Source organism: Triticum dicoccoides, chromosome 2B (assembly GCF_002162155.2).
Source record: "Triticum dicoccoides isolate Atlit2015 ecotype Zavitan chromosome 2B, WEW_v2.0, whole genome shotgun sequence".
Lineage (NCBI taxonomy): Eukaryota > Viridiplantae > Streptophyta > Magnoliopsida > Poales > Poaceae > Triticum > Triticum dicoccoides.
Window position 1 is genome coordinate 53,086,380 of NC_041383.1, and position 19,966 is coordinate 53,106,345.

General features: G+C 44.7%; 1 protein-coding gene and 1 long non-coding RNA gene across 4 annotated transcripts; both read right to left on the bottom strand.

Moving 5' to 3' along the window:
* Positions 1-4,072: 4,072 nt before the first annotated feature.
* Positions 4,073-4,982, bottom strand: LOC119367085. The gene is made up of 4 exons (XR_005176188.1): positions 4,874-4,982; positions 4,491-4,774; positions 4,346-4,401; positions 4,073-4,260 (listed from the first exon to the last, which is right to left on the bottom strand). It is a non-coding gene; the product is annotated as an uncharacterized LOC119367085 (long non-coding RNA).
* A 7,448-nt stretch (positions 4,983-12,430) lies between these two features.
* LOC119362103 (disease resistance protein RGA2-like) lies at positions 12,431-19,966 on the bottom strand. 3 transcript variants are annotated; one of them, XM_037627295.1, is made up of 10 exons: positions 19,886-19,966; positions 19,487-19,616; positions 14,904-19,399; positions 14,750-14,814; positions 14,227-14,378; positions 13,907-14,075; positions 13,638-13,821; positions 13,452-13,547; positions 13,288-13,364; positions 12,431-13,039 (listed from the first exon to the last, which is right to left on the bottom strand). In XM_037627295.1, the coding sequence occupies exons 3-4, from the start codon at positions 19,296-19,298 to the stop codon at positions 14,755-14,757; spliced, it is 4,455 nt and encodes a 1,484-aa protein (XP_037483192.1). In that variant the 5' UTR covers positions 19,299-19,399; positions 19,487-19,616; positions 19,886-19,966; the 3' UTR covers positions 12,431-13,039; positions 13,288-13,364; positions 13,452-13,547; positions 13,638-13,821; positions 13,907-14,075; positions 14,227-14,378; positions 14,750-14,754. The 3 variants fall into 3 exon arrangements, with proteins under 3 accessions (XP_037483192.1, XP_037483193.1, XP_037483191.1); XM_037627296.1 differs by lacking the exon at positions 14,227-14,378 and having other exon boundaries at positions 13,751-13,821; XM_037627294.1 differs by lacking the exon at positions 14,227-14,378.

Sequence of the window (19,966 nt, forward strand, 5' to 3'; positions counted from 1 at the left end):
AATGGACTAAATTTTGCCCGTATTGCTGCCGGCCATAATTTGATTTGCCGTCACCTAACTAATACATTTGTCTCAAGAAAACTAATAAAATAATTATTTAACATATGGTTCCACTCTTAATCAAGTTGGCATCATACACAACAACAGTTAATAACAAAAGATAAATTAAGACAAGGGTACCAAGACTTGGTATGATACAGTAGCATTCCTGTTTTTTGCAGCCACCTCTACACACTGGTTTGTCCATATAAATAGAAGTTGTTGCTTGCTGCAATAGTGACATTTTTGTCATTTCAAATTGCTAATGATTTTAAGCCAGCGCCTTGGTGCGTTAGGTTAGCTAGCTATTGTAGAGGGTACAAATGAGACTAAATTCGGAGGGGAAAAGGTAATCTTTGTTTGATTTTTATTTTGAAAGAATTCAAATGATAAGCCATTTTAGTCTTCATCCTTTTGATTGGTATCTATCAAAAATTATGTGTGGAAATTTTGAGAACAAAATATGTCGTTGTTTGATTTATTAGTATGAGTGAGTCAAAGAAATTTGTTTAGGTGACACACTAAGATGGAGCTTTTTTTTATACACTAGTCACGCATCCATTATATGGGAAAACAGTTACTAAACCGCACATAACATCACACGAGAACAAACCACAGGGACGCTTTTCCCGGAAACATTGCAAAAAGGACACTCGAAAAAGAAATAATACAAATTAGTCCTTGAAGATCCAAGCAAAAGCAACACCATCATTCTCCTCTAAACTGAAGCCACCGGAGCACCGCCGAGGAAAATAGAGGGATGAATTCATCTCACCCAAGGCCGAGGAAGCACCATCGCAGCCGGCCATGACAAATCATCACCTTATGGGATCCGGTTGATGCGTTCCGTGACAAAAGCCGCTGGCAACACAAACCGAAGAAGCAGTGGATGTCGACCCACTCCTAAACAAACCTCCCAAATCTCGCTGCGGCGCTGGAGTATAAAAGGTCCCCGGCGTGGTCATCGCCGCCGCTTAGCCGACCATGCATGGACGCACAAATCCCACCGGCGCACAACACCAACAAGAATACGAAGTTCCCCGTTCTCCGGTGACGTCATGGATACCGAGGTGGATGAGAATCTGGAGAAGATTTATTCTGACGCGATGCCGCCATCATCCCCAACTTTTTTTTGACAGCGAATAGACTTTATTCCTCACATAATAGACAATTCATTCACAAAAAGAGGAGAAATAAAGTCCGGGATAGAACTATCCCAAAATCCCGAAGATCTAATGGTAAGAGAATTTCTAGCTAGGCTATCTGCTACCTCATTCGCTTAACGAAAACAATACACAAAGGAAGTCTTTGCAAATTCCAACTTCGCGACCCCAGGAAACCTATTCCTACCCATATATACACACTAAGACGACGCTGGGCTGATTTTAATATGCAGACGTAAACAGACTGAAAAGTGCATCCTGAGTTCTTGGCAACACTAGTAGAAAAGGGGGCAATGGTCCAGGCTAGGTTAGCCCATTAGTCCCGGTTCAATCTAGAACCGGGACCAATGGGGGCATTGGACCCGGTTCGTGAGCACCGGGGGCCGGCCGGGCCACGTGGGCCATTGGTCCCGGTTCGACTGGACCTATTGGTCCCGGTTGGTGGGACGAACCGGGACCAATGGGCCTCGCTCCTGGCCCACCACCATTGGTCCCAGTTGGTGGCTTGAACCGGGACCAAAGGCTGCCCTTTAGTCCCGGTTCTTGCCACGAACCGGGACCAATTAGTTGCCTATATATACCTCTCGCCCGCGAGCAGAGCACTCCCACTGCTCTGTTTTTCGTGACCGGCGAGGGGAGAGCTTTGTGGTGCTCTAGCTCACCTCCTATGCACACGAGGTGTTCGATGGAATGCCCGAGCCACTCTACTTAAGCTTTCTCCTCTCCAAGCTCGACCTCCAAGCTCCATTTTCCTCAATATTTGTCATGAGAAGCTTGTTCAGCTCACTAGTGATGTGATCGGTGGCTCCAGAATCAGCATACCAATTTGTGTCAACACCATATGGGGCAGCAGCAAGAAGTGCCCCCTTTTCTGCATCTTCTCTCACATCATCTCTCTTTTTCTTGTCATCAGCATAACGCCACCAACAATCACTAGCAGGGTGTCCATGCTTCTTGCAAATCTGACAATCAGTGTCAACATACTTGGTAGGGGTACGATCTGGGCGACGTCCACCACCATCATTACGCCTATCACGGCGATCATCACGCCGGTCTCCACGGCGATCATCATCTCTACGATCATCACGACGCCAACCACGGTCATCATCTCTACGGTCATCACGGCGCCAACCACGGTCATCATTGCGGCGTTCATCACGACGCCAACCGCGGTCATCATCATTGTCACGGTATCGATCACCACCACCCCCTCCATGGTAGGAACCACCACTGTCAGGGCTGCGACCACGGAGAGGAGGAGGAGGTGAGTAACCACGTGGAGCTGGAGTGCGACCACGTGAGCGCTCATAGCCCCGACGAGCCAGATTTGCAGAGGAAATAAATGAGCCATTCTCTTCAACTCCATTGCGCATATCATATCCACATAACTGCTCATAAAATTCATCTATGGTGGTGCTAGGGTTTCCATGAACTGTGGTGATAAGAGAGTTGTATTCACCTTTGTCCAGACCATGCAGAAGGTAACCTAGGAGCTCATCATCTCCAATCGGTTTTCCAAGTGCTGAAAGCTCGGAAGCGAAGCCTTTCATCTTGGTGTAGTACTGATTAGCAGTCATTGTCAGTTTCTTGGTGTCATTGAGCTTCTCACGCAGATGTTGAGCCTTGGTGCGAGATGCTGTTTTGAACATAGTGTTAACGGCAGTCCACGCCGAAGCAGTAGTATCCATGCCTAGAACATGCGACAGAATCTCTGGAGAAAGCGAATTCAGAAGAAAACGCAACACCTGTTGGTCCCGAGCAATCCAGGCCACATACGCAGGGTTTTCAGCTTCGATCTTCGTCCCATTGGAGCCATCAGACTCGATGATCTTGGCTGGAGCACGGTCGGAGCCATCGAGAAGGCCCATAACATTGGCGCCACGGAACGCCGGAACGATGAGGGCTTGCCATAGCAGAAAGTTATCTCGCGTCAGAAGCTGAGTTGGAGGGCTCCCGAGGGCAGCGGCCAGGGCTGAAGTTGATGTCGACGAGCTCATGGTGTTAGATCAGATCGGAGGTTGTTTGTTCGGTTGTTGATGCGGCGGCGGCGGCTTAAAGGCAGCAGCGGCGGCGAGGTTGTTTGTCTAGGTTGTTGATGCGGCGGCGGCGGCTTGAAGACAGCAGCGGCGGCGAGGTTGTTTGTTTGGTTGTTGATGCGGCGGCGGCGGCTTGAAGGCAGCAGCGGCGGCGAGTTTTGTTTGTCTACGGCGGCGGCGGCAGCTGGAGAGCGGCGGCGGCGGCGGCAGCTAGGTCACGGGAGGAGGGGCTCTGGTACCATGAAAAACGTGATGACGGGAACAGTGCTTGAGTCCACACCGGTTGCATGTTAATATAGATGGCTTGGAAGCCGAGTTGGCTTGGAAGCCAAGTTGTACAAGGTGCAGGTATCCGTATACAATACTATACGGTATACAAAAACTAAAATTACATTTAACAGTAACTCCAGGGAAAGCGGTAAGTTGCTGATAGATTTGATGAAGATAACCGCTGGGTGTCGATTTCTTCAGTTAATAACATGACAAGTGTCGATTTCTTCAGACGATGATGGAGTCTGGTTGTTCCTGACACGGATTTGTGCAAGTAATTAATTGGCATGGTTCTGCTGGTCAGGGTCACAATATTGTCTGCTACACTAATACTGAATAAATGACCGAAATACTAACCATCGCACACATGGTATGAATGTGAATGACGTACTTGTCGCAACAGTTTAATTCTGAAAGACATCATGAAACGGCAGGCTTCAGATATACTTAGCTGCAGGCTGCACTTGTGCTGTAGCCTTAGGAAAGGCTTCTTCTTCCTTAGCATGGCTCCAGCAAGCATTTTTATTCTGCAGACTTGCAATTCAACTCATCACCGTCCTTGCCAGCACTCCAATTCTGAAACGTTTTCAAGTCAGTTAAGCTACTAATAAGAACATGTTAGCTAAGCTAGTGTACTTCTTGCAGAGTTGCATTTCACCGTGGCCTTATTACTTCACATGAATAAACGTTCTGCTGGAGTTGCAGTTCTTGGTGAGAACCAAGAGTACAAAACCTTCACCAATTACTTACACCTGCAAAATACGACCAGCCATTCAGTCTGCTGATTATTCATAGCGCCATTCTACACAGAGCAGACATACATAGCCTCCTTCTTACCATTGCAGTGTCAATTTTAGGTGATGAAAGGCTGTCAGCTTGTTTGCCATTATGGCCTGCGCAGATGAGTTGCTTGTTGGTTAGTACAAAAGCATCATCCCTCCGTGTGATTAAAACGAAGCGGATCTGAATATTTAGACATGACCTTTATCCTTTTCTTGCACAAATGCCGCAGCAGCATGGGGATACCTTCGAAAATATCATATGCAACATGGCAATGGCTGCAGCAATTCCACAGTGACCAGCATGCGGTTAAGATGGATTTGGCACACTGTATCAAAGATGTCACAAGCAACAGTTGACAGTTAAAACTCAAAACTGCATGCGCCGAACAGCACCAATCTCGTCTGGCTATTGCAGTGGAAGAAGACTGTCTCGGTCAACCACACCTTTCCCCCAACTCAATATCTTGCTTCCGAGGAGATTCATCTACAAAACGGAGCAAACATCATAACTGAGGTTAGCTACTGACACTACATGCATGTCTGACTGAAATAGGTAAAAATTATACCAGGGCAAGGTACTTACAGTCTCATCACTAGATAGGCAGGTTTCACATGTAAATAGTTGGGGTCACCAAGTAAATTCCTGGCATTAATCGACAACCTGATTCACTCTTAATAAAGGTAATTTACATATTAATGTTATACCGATATGGAACAACATAATAAACTAGTGTTATTTATAAATAGGCACACCTTCAGTCTTCATGAGTTTTGGACAAAATGTAATAGATTGATTGGTTCGATTGGTGTTGTTCAATCGGGCGTCACCCCCAACATATATAAGAGGCGGCTGGACTTCCCGTACAAGTAAAGGATTCATCTAGGATTTCCTTACAAGAAAATTACATCAATTCACGTCCTAGAGTTCTAGTTCTATTCCAACTCGGATTCAGTCTGAATCTGGCCCAACTTCTGTCTTCCTCCTTGCGCGGGCCTTCGAGCTTGCATGTGATCTCCGATCAAGACGGTCCAAATATCAAACTTGTGCGCCTCGACGAGACGAACAACTCTTATGTTGATCACTTTTCCAAATAAGGCCATCTTGAATACTCCACGAAGCCATCTTTACGTTCCAGTCGGATTCGTTCTGGCAGCAGACTGGATTATCCGAGTCTCATAGTGAATTTGCATGCCATATGCTATCTCTGATGATGATGACTCCAAAACCAAATTTCACCTTTTTTACGATACGCACAACTTCTGTATTGAACACTTCTCCATCCGAGATCATCTTGATAAACTTTTGGGCACATGTTCAGTTTCACTCGGATTTGAGCTCATCCACTCGGATATTAGAGTCTTTCACTCGGATGGTCCGACTGGACTTTTTCACTCGGATGATTATATTTTCACTCGGAAGACAATCTTTCACTCGGATGATGACCACATTTTCAGTCGGAAGACAATCTTTTACTCGATCGATAAGTTTTCACTCGACCTTTTACTCGATCGACCTTTTACTCGATCGGTAGGTTTTCACTCGACCTTTTACTCGATCGGTAGGTTTTCACTCGACCTCTTACTCGATCGGTACGTTTTCACTCGACCTTTTACTCGATCGGTAGGTTTTCACTCGAAAAGTAAGCTTTCACTCGACCAGTAAGTTTTTACTTGAAAGGTAAGCTTTCACTCGACCGGTAAGTTTTCACTCGGATGGTAAACTTTTCACTCGATCGAAAACATAGCCTGATCTTGATTTGTCTCCCCAGGTCTCATACGACCTTGGATTGAGAAGAATTATATATGAAAATTGATCGGCTTGACGAGACGAAACTTTCTTGTGTTGTAGGTTTTTCGATTCAAGGCCTTCTTGAGGTCCGAATTGCTCGCGCAACCCATCAGACAGGGTGTCTGGTACCTCGCGCCATATTTCCGTTTAGATTCGGTCTGCAGTGTATTGCCTCTAACTTTTGCATACGAACTCGGATTGAAATGATCTATATATCAAAATTGATTGCCTCGACGAGACGAAAACAATTCCTTTAGAGTGTTACTTCATCTGAGGTCGTCTTGAAGGCGTAATCGGCTGAAAAGCACTCGGAGCACTAAATTCTGCCACTCGGAGTACAGTTTCGGCCCCTAAGATGAGGTCGGATGTCGATGACTTAAACATCAAAGTTATTCCACTCGGCGACTTGAAACTTTTCATGCTGAAAACTCTTTCACTTGATGCCATCTTACTTGCCTTTTGTACCTTGCCAAAATCCGGTGTCAACACGCTTCCAGCATACAAAGTCAGCCGTTGCAAAGGAAAAAAAAGAATGAAATCTCCAGCCAGCCGTTGCATCACGAACTTTTGTGAAAGATCATGGACTTGCTATAACAATCAACAGAGGCGGTGACAGACAACCTTCCAGCATATACATCAGGTTTGTATGCTTGAGAAGCAGGGGAGATGAGCAGAGCAGCATTTGTCAAATAGCTATTTCCCACTTCTTCCTTCTCACCACCTACTGAAGCCAACAACAACAACAACAACAACAACGGCTTACATATCTTCCAGGATACAAGTGAAGGACATGTATTGAATCTCATACGAAAATCATGCAGATTTGAGTTAGCTAGGTTGAAGAACGGAGAGAGAGAGGCAGAGGCGATGGATGGGGAATTTTCTGGATCTCATCTCGATCCATCTCTCTATTCTCTATCTATATTATTTGTACATTTTACACTTCAGCCCTCTTACAGATATATAAATTCCAACTCACACCAACACTCCCCCTCAAGATGGGGCAAACACATCAGATAGACCCATCTTGCTACAAAAGATAGAGAACAACTTTTCTGATAGACCTTTTGTTAGAACATCTGCTACCTGATTTGCTGAAGTCACATATGGCATACAAACCACTCCTCTATCCAGTTTCTCTTTGATGAAATGACGGTCAACTTCAACATGTTTAGTACGATCGTGTTGCACTGGATTATTCGCAATATCAATTGCTGCTTTGTTGTCACAGTAAAGCATCAAAGGCTTACTCTGACATAACCTTAGTTCAGTTAGAAGAATCTGCAGCCATAATAGCTGGCCATGTGCCATGGATCTAAACTCAGCCTCGGCAGTTGACCTAGCTACCACATTTTGTTTTTTACTTCGCCAAGAGACTAAATTTCCCCCAACAAATACACAATAACCAGAAGTGGATCGCCGATCATCTAGAGAACCAGCCCAGTCCGCATCTGCATAACACTCAACTTGTAAATTCCCTTGCTTTGTGTAGAGAAGTCCTTTTCCTGGGCACCCTTTAAGGTACCGTAGGATTCTATTAACAGCATCCAGATGAGCCATTCTTGGGTTATGCATGAATTGACTCACAACGCTTACGACAAATGCAATATCGGGACGAGTGTGGGAAAGATAAATCAACTTACCCACAAGTCTCTGATAGCGTTCTCTATTAACCGGATTCCCTAAATCACTACTTAATTTGTGATTCTGTTCAATGGGAGTAGTAGCCGGTTTTGAACTATACATGCCAGTTTCTTTGAGCAGGTCTAAGATGTACTTCCTTTGTGTCAAAAATATACCTTTTGGACCACGCAAGACTTCTATGCCAAGGAAGTACCTCAAGTGTCCTAGATCCTTCACTTCAAATTCCTGTGCGAGATGATGCTTCAGGCCAACAATTTCCTCGGTATCATTGCCTATCATCACAATATCATCAACATAAACTATCAGGATTGCTACCTTGTTATTAGCATGTTTATAGAATAATGTGTGGTCAGCGTTGCTATGTCGATAGCCTCTTTTCAACATAGCTTGTCTAAAACGATCAAACCACGCCCTTGGTGATTGTTTTAACCCATACAAGGAACGATGTAGGCATAATACTTTTCCTGTATTACGGCTGGAATCAAAACCTGGTGGAATTTGCATATACACCTCTTCATGAAGATCTCCATGAAGAAATGCATTTTTTACGTCCATCTGGTAGATGCTCCAATCAAAATTAACCGCACAAGATATGAGAGTCCTCACAGAGTTCATCTTTGCCACAGGTGCAAAGGTTTCATCATAGTCTATACCATAAGTCTGCGTGTACCCCTTGGCTACAAGGCGTGCTTTATATCTGTCTATCTTACCCTCTGGCGTGTGCTTAATAGTAAACACCCATTTGCATCCCACCGGTTGCTTGCCTAGAGGTAGATCCACGAGCTCCCAAGTTTTATTTTTTTCCAATGCTCTCATCTCATCCAGCATTGCATCCTTCCACTTGGGGTCTTTCAAGGCAACTTTCCAGTCTTTTGGTATGGAAGTAAGATCTAGAGAAGCAATAAAAGTTTGGAGGGACGGACTACAATATTTGTAGGAGATGTAATTGGCTATATCATGTTTGTAGTCTTTAAGATATCCTGGTGCATTTTGGGTTCTAGTTGGTCTTCGTAAGGCAATAGGTAAAGTGTCTACAGGAGTAGAAGGTTGATTATCACTCTGCCCTGATGTACTCGTAGGAGTTACGGAATCAGAAGTGATAGTATTGGTACCTGGGTCCTCACGCATTTGAGACTCCTCATCTTGAGATGGAAATGATAAGTGTCCTATGCCATCATCCTCGTCTCCATGACAAGAGTTATCATCACTAACACCATCATTTTCCTCCCCCTGATTTCGAGTGCTATTAGTAGACAGAGGATCACCAGAAGTGGGAGCAAGAACAAGGACAGGCCCTTCATTTACCCTTTCTTGCTGCTCATCAGGTGGTGACAATGAAGTACCAGACCCAACATTTGATTCATAATATGGTTCATTTTCACGGAAAGTTACATCCATGCTCACAAAAAAACGATGCTCTGAAGGGCACCAACATCTATAGCCCTTTTTTGAGGGAGAATAACCCATAAACACACATTTAAGAGCACGAGGATCTAGTTTCCGTACTGAATTTCTATAGTCATGCACAAAACAAACACTCCAAAAGACTTTTGGAGGAACCACAAATTCATTAGAATTTAAAAGGCATTCAGCAGGAGTTTTGTAACCTAAAACACGAAGAGGCATGCGATTTATCAAGTAAGTTGCAGTTTTAATTGCCTCGCCCCAAAGGAATTTGGGCACATTCATTGTAAACATCAATGAACGTGCAACTTCGAGCAAATGCCTATTTTTACGTTCAGCAACACCATTTTGCTCTGGTGTATTAACACATGACGTCTGATGTTCAATGCCATTCGAAGCAAGAAACAATTCAAACTCATGATTGACATATTCTGTACCGTTGTCCGTATGTAGAATTTTAACAGTAGCTGCATGCTTATTTTTAATAAGGGCACACACGTCTTTGAAAACAGATAATACATCACTCTTATGCTTCAGAAGATAGAGCCAAGTGTACCGACTAAAGCAATCAATAAAGGTGACAAACCACCGGTGCCCAGAAACTGAGTGAACCTCACAGGTTCCCCAAACATCGGAGTGAATTCTTTCAAATGGTTTTTCACTTCTAAGACCAATACTAGGATAAGTGCCCCTAGTATGTTTAGCTAGCTCACAAGCATCACATACCAGAGCCTCTTTAGGACATAAATTAAATAAAGCAGGATAAACACGGGATAAAACAGCAAAGGAAGGATGCCCAAGCCTGCGGTGATGCAACAATAACTCTTGACAGGAAGACAAACATGATACAAAAGCCACTTCATCAGTTCCATCATCAAGATAATAAAGTCCTTCATGCTCGGTCCCAGTCCCCAATTGTCTCCTAGTCCCTAGCTCCTGAAAAGCACAACACGTAGGATCAAACCAGCTTCTACAACCATGAGATTTATTCATAGAGCTAACAGATAATAGGTTCACTGGGAACTTGGGAACTTGGGAACGTGTAGAACATGAGGTAAAGACAATGACTTGGTGCACCGGATGGATCCTCGTCCTGCAATAGATGCCATGGATCCATCCGCTACACGAACCTTGTCTTTACCTGAACAAGGTGTATAAGATACAAACAAGTCTGAATCCCCTGTCATATGATTTGTAGCTCCTGTATCAATAATCCAAGGTTTTGATTTGGTGGTAGTGTTCGCTTGATAAAGGTTCATACCTTGGTGAGAAGTGGCAATTAGATTGGAATCAACCTTAGAGGTGCCTTGCGAGGAAGATGAGCTTTCTGAGAGTTTAAGCTTGGAGTTGAACTCCTCAAGAGCTCGTACATCTACCACTGGTGGCCCCCGTAGAGACGTGGTGTGGTTAGCTTGCCTTCTATTCACACATTGAACTCCCCTTGTCCGAGGTTTTCCTTTTTCCCACCAAGATGGATATCCATGCAGCTCAAAACATCCATCCTTTGTGTGTCCTTTTCTTTTACAATGATCACAAAGCAACTTGTTTTTGTCTATCTTGCCAAAGGGCCTGGGAGTACGGCGGTATTGCATAGATAAAGCCGCACGATCATCTGCACATTTCAGATCATCCTCCTTAGGTTGAGCCAACCGAGTTTCTTCCTCAAGCACACTGGAAATAATATCATCGAGACTTGGCCATTCTGGTTGAGAGAATATAAGTTGTCGCCGAAGGTTAAGCTCCTGGTTTAGTCCATCTAGAAACAGCTTGGCCACAATCGTCTCAAACCATTTGTGATGAATGGCTAGATCTCTCTTGTCAACTGCTTGAAAAGGATGATAGTAGTGCAGGTCCCTGTACAACCGTTTCAATTCACCAGCATACTCTGTTACAGACTTTGTGCCCTGATTTAGATGAGTTAATTCCTCCATAACGCGGGTTGCCTGCATTTTGTTTGATTTCCCAGCGAATTGGTTCTCCAAGGCGGTCCACACTTCAGACACGGATGACATTATTTCGACCTGTTGTCGCACAATTGGATCCATGCTTCCCAACAGCCATACTAGAACTCTATCATTGATCTGTCTTGTGTGAGTATCACCACTTTTCTGCTTTTCTTCATCATCAACAAGCAGGTACTCATAGTCATGGGAACTCAGTATCAATTGAGCATGGCGTGCCCAACTAACATAGTTGCCAGGACCTGACAACCTCACTGGATTTGGTTCCAGGGCATACTTAACTGTCTCTGGGACTGCTTTAAGCTGCTGCTGCTCAAGCAATTTACTGAAAATTTCATACATTTTTTCTATACTTGCATCCCCTGACTTGTCTTTAGATTGTTCTGACATTTCCAATGCAAAAGCACACCCCAAGCACACTCAACAATTGTAAGACTCACCACGCAAGGTGCTACTTGCTGTAGTACACGAGCCTGATTTAACTTGGCTTCTCCACTGCTTGTGATGGAGATCTCACGCAGGAGAATAGCAGCCAAAAAACAAACTTGGAGATGAACTAGCTATTGGGGTGATAGGTACCAGGAAGAACGATGGCACTTTGGGGATGAAATTGACTTTGCCGCAAACCACTCACCAAACCGGAGCAGCGCTGCAGACCTATGGCCGGGCCGGACGGCGGACTGCAGCAGGGATGAAGACGGGGATTCGGAGAGACCACACCACAACACACGACTGCAGCGACCGCAAGCTCCAGAGTACGGCGACACAGCACCTCGTCGGCGGCCAATCTTCGCTTAAAATTCCGGGTGGAACACGCAGGAAAGAACCTGCTCTGGTGCCATATTGAATCTCATACGAAAATCATGCAGATTTGAGTGAGCTAGGTTGAAGAACGGAGAGAGAGAGAGGCAGAGGCGATGGATGGGGAATTTTCTAGATCTCATCTCGATCCATCTTTCTATTCTCTATCTATATTATTTGTACATTTTACAGTTCAGCCCTCTTACAGATATATAAATTCCAACTCACACCAACATGACTTGAAGCTGCCGGATGAGATGAGAGCAGGATTGCTTGGCCGAGAAGAACAAGCTCGTCATTTCGCTAGGTAGGTAGGTATCCTCATGCGTACATGTGGATGAGCATCAGCAAGCAGGAGCACTGAATAGGAGTAACAATACCCAACTACTCCCTCTGTAAACTTATATAAGAGCGTTTAGATCATTAAAATAGTAGTCTAAATGCTCTTATATTAGTTTATGGAGGGAGTAGTTCACAAAACTAATCACTCGCAGATCACACCAAGTACCCAAGTAGGTGAATTCAGAGGATGACCGCAAGAGAAACAATATATAGCGAATAGAGGACCGGCGTTTATGCTAGCGCAGGGTTTACGCCAAGTTCAGGAAGATGAGCCCCAGGGCTCTCAGATCCGGGGTTTTATACCCATTACAACCACTGGAAAGGATAAACTTTTAATGCTAAAGTAAGGCAGGTCAACAAGGAGGCAGCAGAAGGTAATTCAAATTGCGACAGCTCCAGTCTTCAGAGCTGTTTTGTTGGATGCGCGATCAAGGGTGGCGGTGTGTCGTAACTCAGGGCGAGGCAGTAAGTTGTCATTAGATGAAGGTCGGTTGGTCAACAATTAATGTGCCTGGTTTGGCGCCAACCGCTTGTTGATTTCTTCAGTTAACAACATGACAAGTGTCTTCTGAAGTGGTAGGTTGTCGTTAGATAAAGATCGGACGGTCGACGATGGCCCGGTTTGGTGCCTACCGCTGGGTGTCCATTTCTTCAGTTTAACAGCATGGCAAGTGTCTTCTGATGCGGTAGGTTGTCGCTAGATGAAGATCGGATGGTCGACGATGGCCCAGTTTGGCGCCAACCGCTGGGTGTCCATTTCTTCAGTTAACAACATGACAAGCGTCAATTTCTTCAGATCTGGTTGTTCCTGACAAAGAGGGGAATGTGTAAGTAACTGTCATGGTTCTGCCGGTCAGCGCTAGAATATTTTGTCCTACACAACCTACACTAATACCGAATGACCGAAATACTAACCATCGCACACACAATATGGACCTACTCATTGCAGCAATTTAATTCTAAGTGGCATAACAAGGCTGACAGGCTTCAGATATACCCAGCTGATAAGAACATGTAGCTATCTTGCAGAGATGAAGTTCACTGGGGCCTATTTACCTCACATGAATGAACCTCTGCAGCGCTGGAGTCATCGAGAAGGTGTATAGCGGTCCTTCTCCAGTAAGTCGTCACACCTGCAAAATTCAAACAGCCATTCAGTTATAGCTAATTATGTCCCTCTTCTGGTACTCAGAACAGCCATTCAAATAATCCCTTCTTACCTTTGCAGTGCAAGCTTTCGTTAATAAGCTGCATCTTCTAGTATTTGGGGCTTAAGGAAATAATAACAATAAGCCATTCACTTATGGCTTGTTTGTCTGCACAGAGGAGTCACTTGTTAGTTAGTACAGGAAGCCTGATCGGCAGCAAGTATACCTGGATGGCAAACCTGTCAGCTGCAAGTATACCTGGATGGAAAACTGCACACATGATCAGAAGCAAAACACTGACAATTCACTGTTTTTCATAATTATGCCAGATGATCCTTTGATCCCTAAAACTGATGATTTTCCAGGCATACCTTCAGTCTTCATGAGTTTTGGACAAAATGTAAACACAAGTGGCTTCAAAGCCCACCAAACATAAGAACACCTGAACAGCAAGCCAACAGAAATTAGAAATGCAAGAACACCTGGTACTGACAGCAACATAGCAGTATATGAAAAGAAAAAATCACCTTAATATCAGTAGCTTGCCCTGAAGGCTCATTTATTCCATACTGATGTCCTACTGCTATTTTGATCGTGACACCCAAAACAGGGGAGTAGACTGCCACGTCTTGATGAATAACAATAACCCAAATATAAATGCAAGATATGAAGAAGCCTATATGATCGAACAAACACCTGCACACATAACAAAAACAAATGGTGATCACAGGTTTTGTTGGAAAAAAGAAGAGACTTGCAGAAGGCATTGGCTGATAATGATGCCGATTTTATCGATTTGTGGAAAGAAAAGCGGCGTTGAGAAACAAATCTTAAATAGTTTCACTACCTTTGAGAAGAATAAAATGGTAATCTGATATGGCACGAGTAAGACTGGATTTTTTTTTTGTGCTGAGTATAAGTTGAAGTGTATATAACTGATATTGGTGTGGACACCCCTAATGAAGGTTCCTGCAGCTAATTTGCATGTAATGGCTCCGCCTGAAATTAGAACCAAGAGGGAGCCCAGTTATAGTTCAGTTCAGAAGTATGTTGTTCCTGCTTTGCATCAAAGAAAGGTGCTGAGAAATCTCAATTAGAAAGGTATTTTGGGTGCACCCCCATGTGCTTAATCCCCATCTTATTTTCTGCTTCTCCTCTCACATTTACTTTGCTTCAACTAAATTATCTATTCTATCTAATTTCTGGTTGCTAGATAGATCAACTTCACCTAGTTCATACACTTCTCCACAAAAAATCCCCAAATATTGCTGTTATTAGTATGTGGTGAAAGATCAGGGCCAATCAGCACACATTGTGTCTTATCAGATATAAGTACAGCAGGAGTAAAGTTCCAATTTAGATATACTTACCAGATTTAAGTACAGAAAGGAAGACAAGATTTAAGTACTGCATGAAGGAACTCCAAGTCATTATCCTGCACGGTGGAACATACACAGCATCATTAAGGAGGAATGCAGGAAAAGGGCAAAGTGGAAAAACACAAGAACGTATTTTTTGTGTTACCTCGGAATCAGCATATACTTTGGGGATGGCTCCCTTCAACCCCCTGCACTGCTGTTTTAGCTCCTGGCTGCAGTTGTATCCGACATATAGCTCTTGCAGTGATTCAGGGAGGCCATCGTTGGGCAACGACGAGACTGTTGGGCAGCCGTTGATAAATAATTTCTTGAGGCTGGTAAGGTTACGCAGCACTGCAGGGAGTTGTTGAAGGTCCCTGAAATTGCAAAACACGAGTTGCTGGAGGGAGGAGAGGAGCTGAAGGGCGTCCTCTTGCTCCTTGCTGAAGCGCTCCATCCCTTCAGGCCCATCCCCATGAAGTTCCAGCTTGGTGAGGGAGGAAGAGAGGAAGCTGCAGATGGGTGCAGTAAGTAGTCCCAAGATGTCATCAATCTCGAGCTCCTGCAGTGTGGACGAAACAAGTTGTGTCTGTTGCTCTTCACCTCCCTCAGCATCCCCCAAAGCCCGTCTGGGATTGGGATCCCAATCAGCAAAGAATCTAGGGCTACCCCTGACCACTAATTCGTTGAGCTGGCCCCCGGTGGTAAGGAGAGACCACAAGCCCTGACATTTCAGATCCTCTCCACAATGTTTCAATACTAATCTGGTGAGAGAGGACAGGTTTGAGAGGGGCTCCAGTATCCCCATGCCTTCCACACCTGCAAGGTACAGGAACTGTAGGGAGGAAGGAAAATGGTGACGGGAAAAGGAGGTGGATAGAAACTTTGGGGACCACCGTATTGTTAATCTATGGAGGGATCGCAAAGCTTGGAGTCCTCCTCCACCAGGAACAAGAGTTGGTGAGCAGTGACTCAACTCCAATTCCCGTAGTGAGTCACAAAGATGAGCTGGGAAGAGCAGCACCCCATCATCCTCTTCTTCTTCTGCTGCTGTTATTTCACCTCCCCCCATCTCTGATGCTTCTTGTGTTGTTTGTTGCACGTCCACCCCCACTACCAGCTTTTTTATATTTTTACACTTCCATATATCCAATTTGGAGAGCTTTGGGAGGTGGGGGAGGAGCTCTGTCAGTTCCTCTCCACTATTACCATTTAAGTTCTGCATAGAGATATCCTCAACAGGGAGCTGCCATGCCACATCACCCTGACCTCTTCGTAGTGGTCCAACTAGTCCAACTGAATTTTGTACAATCAATGTCCTCAGCGAGGTTAGCATCAGAAGGTGCTTCAACTCCAGAGGTGGGCACTCCAGAAGTGTTAGTTCTTTATCAAAAACTAACACTTGGTCTATGCTATGCAAATCGGCCTCTCCAATAATCTTCAATTGTACTCCATTGTATGATTTTGAGTATGCAAACTCCCTTAGCATCTTTACACATTTCACAGTAATAAAACGCTTACTTTCGATCCAGGAGATGGGAATCAATGGCAAGAATTCGGGACAGTTGCGTACCTCAAGCTCTTGTAGCTTGGGGAACCAATCTGGGGAAACAATGTGGTTTGAGAAAGGCAACCCCAAGAGTTTCGGGCACTCTCTAATAACCAGAACTTGCAAAAGAGGGAACATATGAGCATCTGGTTCACCCAGGGAAGACTCTTGTTCAGCTGGGTAAAGCCATTTTTCAAAACTTCCTAGGCCAATGAGTGTAAGCTGTGTTAGCCTGCAAAAGCTTTTCTCTATGATAAAATCCTTCGGTCTGGCCATATTCTCCAACCTTAATTCATGAAGATCCCACGCCTTCCCTAAAGAAGGGAAAACTCCCCAAGAAACACCATCCAGATAAAGAGATTGCAGACCTTCAACAGCGAACTCCTCTGCCAGCCATGTTGAAGAAGAAAGACCTCCATGTCCTCTAATACACAACACTTCAAGATCTCCATGAGGTTGAAGGCTCTCAAGAACCGCTGCTTCAACACTAGCCTCAACACTAGACCGCTCACTATCCCAGCTCAATGTTAACCTCTTCAAGTATTTTTTCTCAATCAGTTTTGCTTGAGCTGCTTCTTCTACAGTATCTATCTTCTCAAGGTTGTAGATGCCAAGCTCCCTTAGCTTGCTTAAATGCTCTAGTTGCTTTGGTTCAAATCCTTCACTTTCTTTATTGACTCGAAATACCTTCAACTCTTCTAAGAGTTTAAGTTTTCCCACATTATAAATATCTGAATGAAGCTCACCATCACTTCGGGCATGAATATGGCACAGTTTTGCAAGATTGCTCATGTCTCTGGGCAAATCAGAACTCCCACACCATGGCTCAAGATCTAGAACCCTTAAATGATAAAATTTAGAGATGTTGAGTGGTAAATGCATCTCTCTGTCACATGTCCCTAGACATAGGCATCGTAGGTGGACAAGTCTTGAAAAGTTATGTAACATGGACTCAATGGGATACATCATGTCAAGCAAATAAAGAACACGAAGAGCATTTGCTTCCCGAAGAAAATCACCAAATATCTTTGCAAAACTTCCATTCACTTTACCAAATAACATCAATGTGTGCAAATGTTCAACCTTCAATTTTGTCTTCAGTTCTTCCAATTCACTTCTTAATTTTTCACCTGACACTGCATCATATTCGCCTAAGTCATGTGTGCTGATAGACAAGTGATGGCTGGGTGGCTGAATTACCACTGATCCAACATTAGGGAGACATAAGCAAAGACAATCATGCGATGCAACCTTCATTGCCAAATCATGTAGTAGGTCATGCATAACATACCGCTGACCACCATCAGTTTCTTCTTCCTTGAAAAATCCATAATTGACTAACTCATTTAAATTGCTCAAACCTATATCTTCAAATGTTTGATTTTGATCACTAGGTATCAAAATATCTAGTCCGATCCACAGGCTGATGAGATCATAGCTTCTGAGATATATATCTTCAGGAACTAATGCAGAATAGGAAAAACATTGCTGCAGATGGAAAGGGAGAAAGTCATAGCTAAGCCTCAAGGCAGACATAATTCCATTGGTTTGCTTTTCCCATTCTTTACTGTTTAGGACCCTTTTCCAATGCCCCAAACTATGGTCTTTACTTAGCAATCTACCAACAGTCCTTGCTGCAAGAGGGGAGCCCTTTAGTTTTTCCATTATTTTATCTCCGGTCTCAAGCAGAAAATGTTTGTCCCTTGGACATTGCTCATCGCCAAAGACAAATGTGAGAAACAACTTTCTAAACTCTCCAGAATTTAAACCATCCAGTTCTATTGAATGGCCAGTTGTTTTAACCACCTGTGCTATTGCTCGAAACCGAGTTGTGACTAGAACCATGGAACCCTTTTCTTGTGATTGGTTGAGTATCGACAGGAGTTTTTCCCAGTCACCCACATCACTAATCTGCCATATATCATCCAATACAAGTAAGAACCTTTTAGATTTCAATCTTTCTTCAATCAACTCTTCAATTGTACTGCCCTCCTTTTCACTTTCAACTGGACGAGTACCTACTTCAATCTGTTCTAGCACCTTATCCAGATTGAAATTGAATGACACACACATCCAAATCCTGACTGGAAAATGATTCTGCACCTGTTGGTTGCGATATATGTGTTGTATCAGAGTTGTCTTTCCCATTCCCCCAGGACCAACAACAACCGGAAGCACAGTAAGACCCTTGGTACAGTATTGACCCTTGGTGATATCATGTATGATGCTATTCATGACAGTCTCCCTCCCGTACAGTTTTGGCTCATCAATTCGACCTTTGGTGATGGGACGGCTCTGGGCAATGTCTGGGATGGTTCTAGGGCCACAACCTTGCAGAATCTTGGTAACCTCATTGCGCATAAGCTTTAGTTGCTCTACTGTGCCCTTCATCCTTTGAGAGAAATCGACCCTATTAAACTCATGCATTGGTGTTTCTTGCGCATTGGCACCAACTTCATCACCATGAACATGTGGATGCGGGGAAGATGAGCAAGGGAGGAGTTTACTAAGCTTTGGCATGCATCCACTGAGCTCCTGACCAGTCTGATTGGCGTTTGGCGGCGAGGAGGAATCGCCAGGTAGTCTCTGCCTGCCACCCGGCCAAGCACAACAACTGACATGTTGTCTTGCAACTCCCTGCCGGTGATCACCACCAGTGTTGGCACCAAAGCAGTACGCGGACAAGGATAACAGCTGTTTGGCAAGAGCTTTGGCGGTGTGTCGAGCATTGAGGGCGAGGTTGCAGATGCAACCCTTGCCGTGCTGGTCAGCAGCATTGTATGTATGATATAGCTCGTCGTGGATGCGGAAGTAGTCCAGCTCGTCCAGCAAGTCCTCGGCGTTGTGTGCCGAGTCCAGCAGCCTCTGCAGCAGCTCCTCCATGGCCGTACCGCATATCTCCTTGCGGGCAGCTTGTTGGAGCGTGGCCTTGACGAGCAACAGTTCCATCCTGAGGTCCTCAATGTTGAGGCCAAGGTTGCTGCTGGCTGACCAAGTCCCCCAGCAAGCCATCTGCAACGGGGCCTAGCGCCTTCTCCACCACCCATTGCGCCGTGCCGAGGGCAGCCTCAGCCATCCTCTGGCCGGACGCAGGGATGAAGGATGTGCAGCACCTGCATTGAGGAATCAAAAGAAATTTGTTGGTAAATAGGCTGCTGGAAGCTGCAAACGTAGGGGAGGAGTGTGTGTATAACACGTACGTTGGCACGTGGATGCTGCCTGCCTGCCGGTGACGGATGCCGCTGCCTTCCCTCTGCCTAGTACCTAGCTGCTGCTGCTGCAAATGGGGGGTTGAGTTGCAGCACAGCACAGCAGGCCAGGGATGGGTACCTGTTGAGAATTTCCAATCACAAGACAAGTATAAATGTGATGCAGGCATCAGGCCAAGAATTTACAATCACAAGAGAAATATAATTAAGGCACGGAGAGGGAGAGTGGGGAAACATGCATAAACAGAGCATAATCGTTTTCTTTATTTGTATACAAACATAAAAATAAAAATGGTTTAAAAGATCTACTACGTAGTTTATTTCTGTGTGTGGTCAACCAAACTCGGGTATTGATCCTATCGTGCCACAGAGAGGGGAGGGGGTTCTGACCTGCTGCTGTGCATCGGAGGTCTGCCTTCCTGCCGGTGATGGATGCCGCCTGCCTGCCGTCCTGCCGGTGCCGCCTAGCTA

Bases quoted from the DNA above. Each gene is read 5' to 3' on its own strand.
- LOC119362103 (XM_037627296.1), bottom strand. From the start codon at position 19,298: ATGGCTTGCTGGGGGACTTGGTCAGCCAGCAGCAACCTTGGCCTCAAC. The intron at 14,815-14,903 runs GTAACACAAAAA...TCCACCGTGCAG, and splicing joins AAGTATATGCTGATTCCGAG to GATAATGACTTGGAGTTCCT.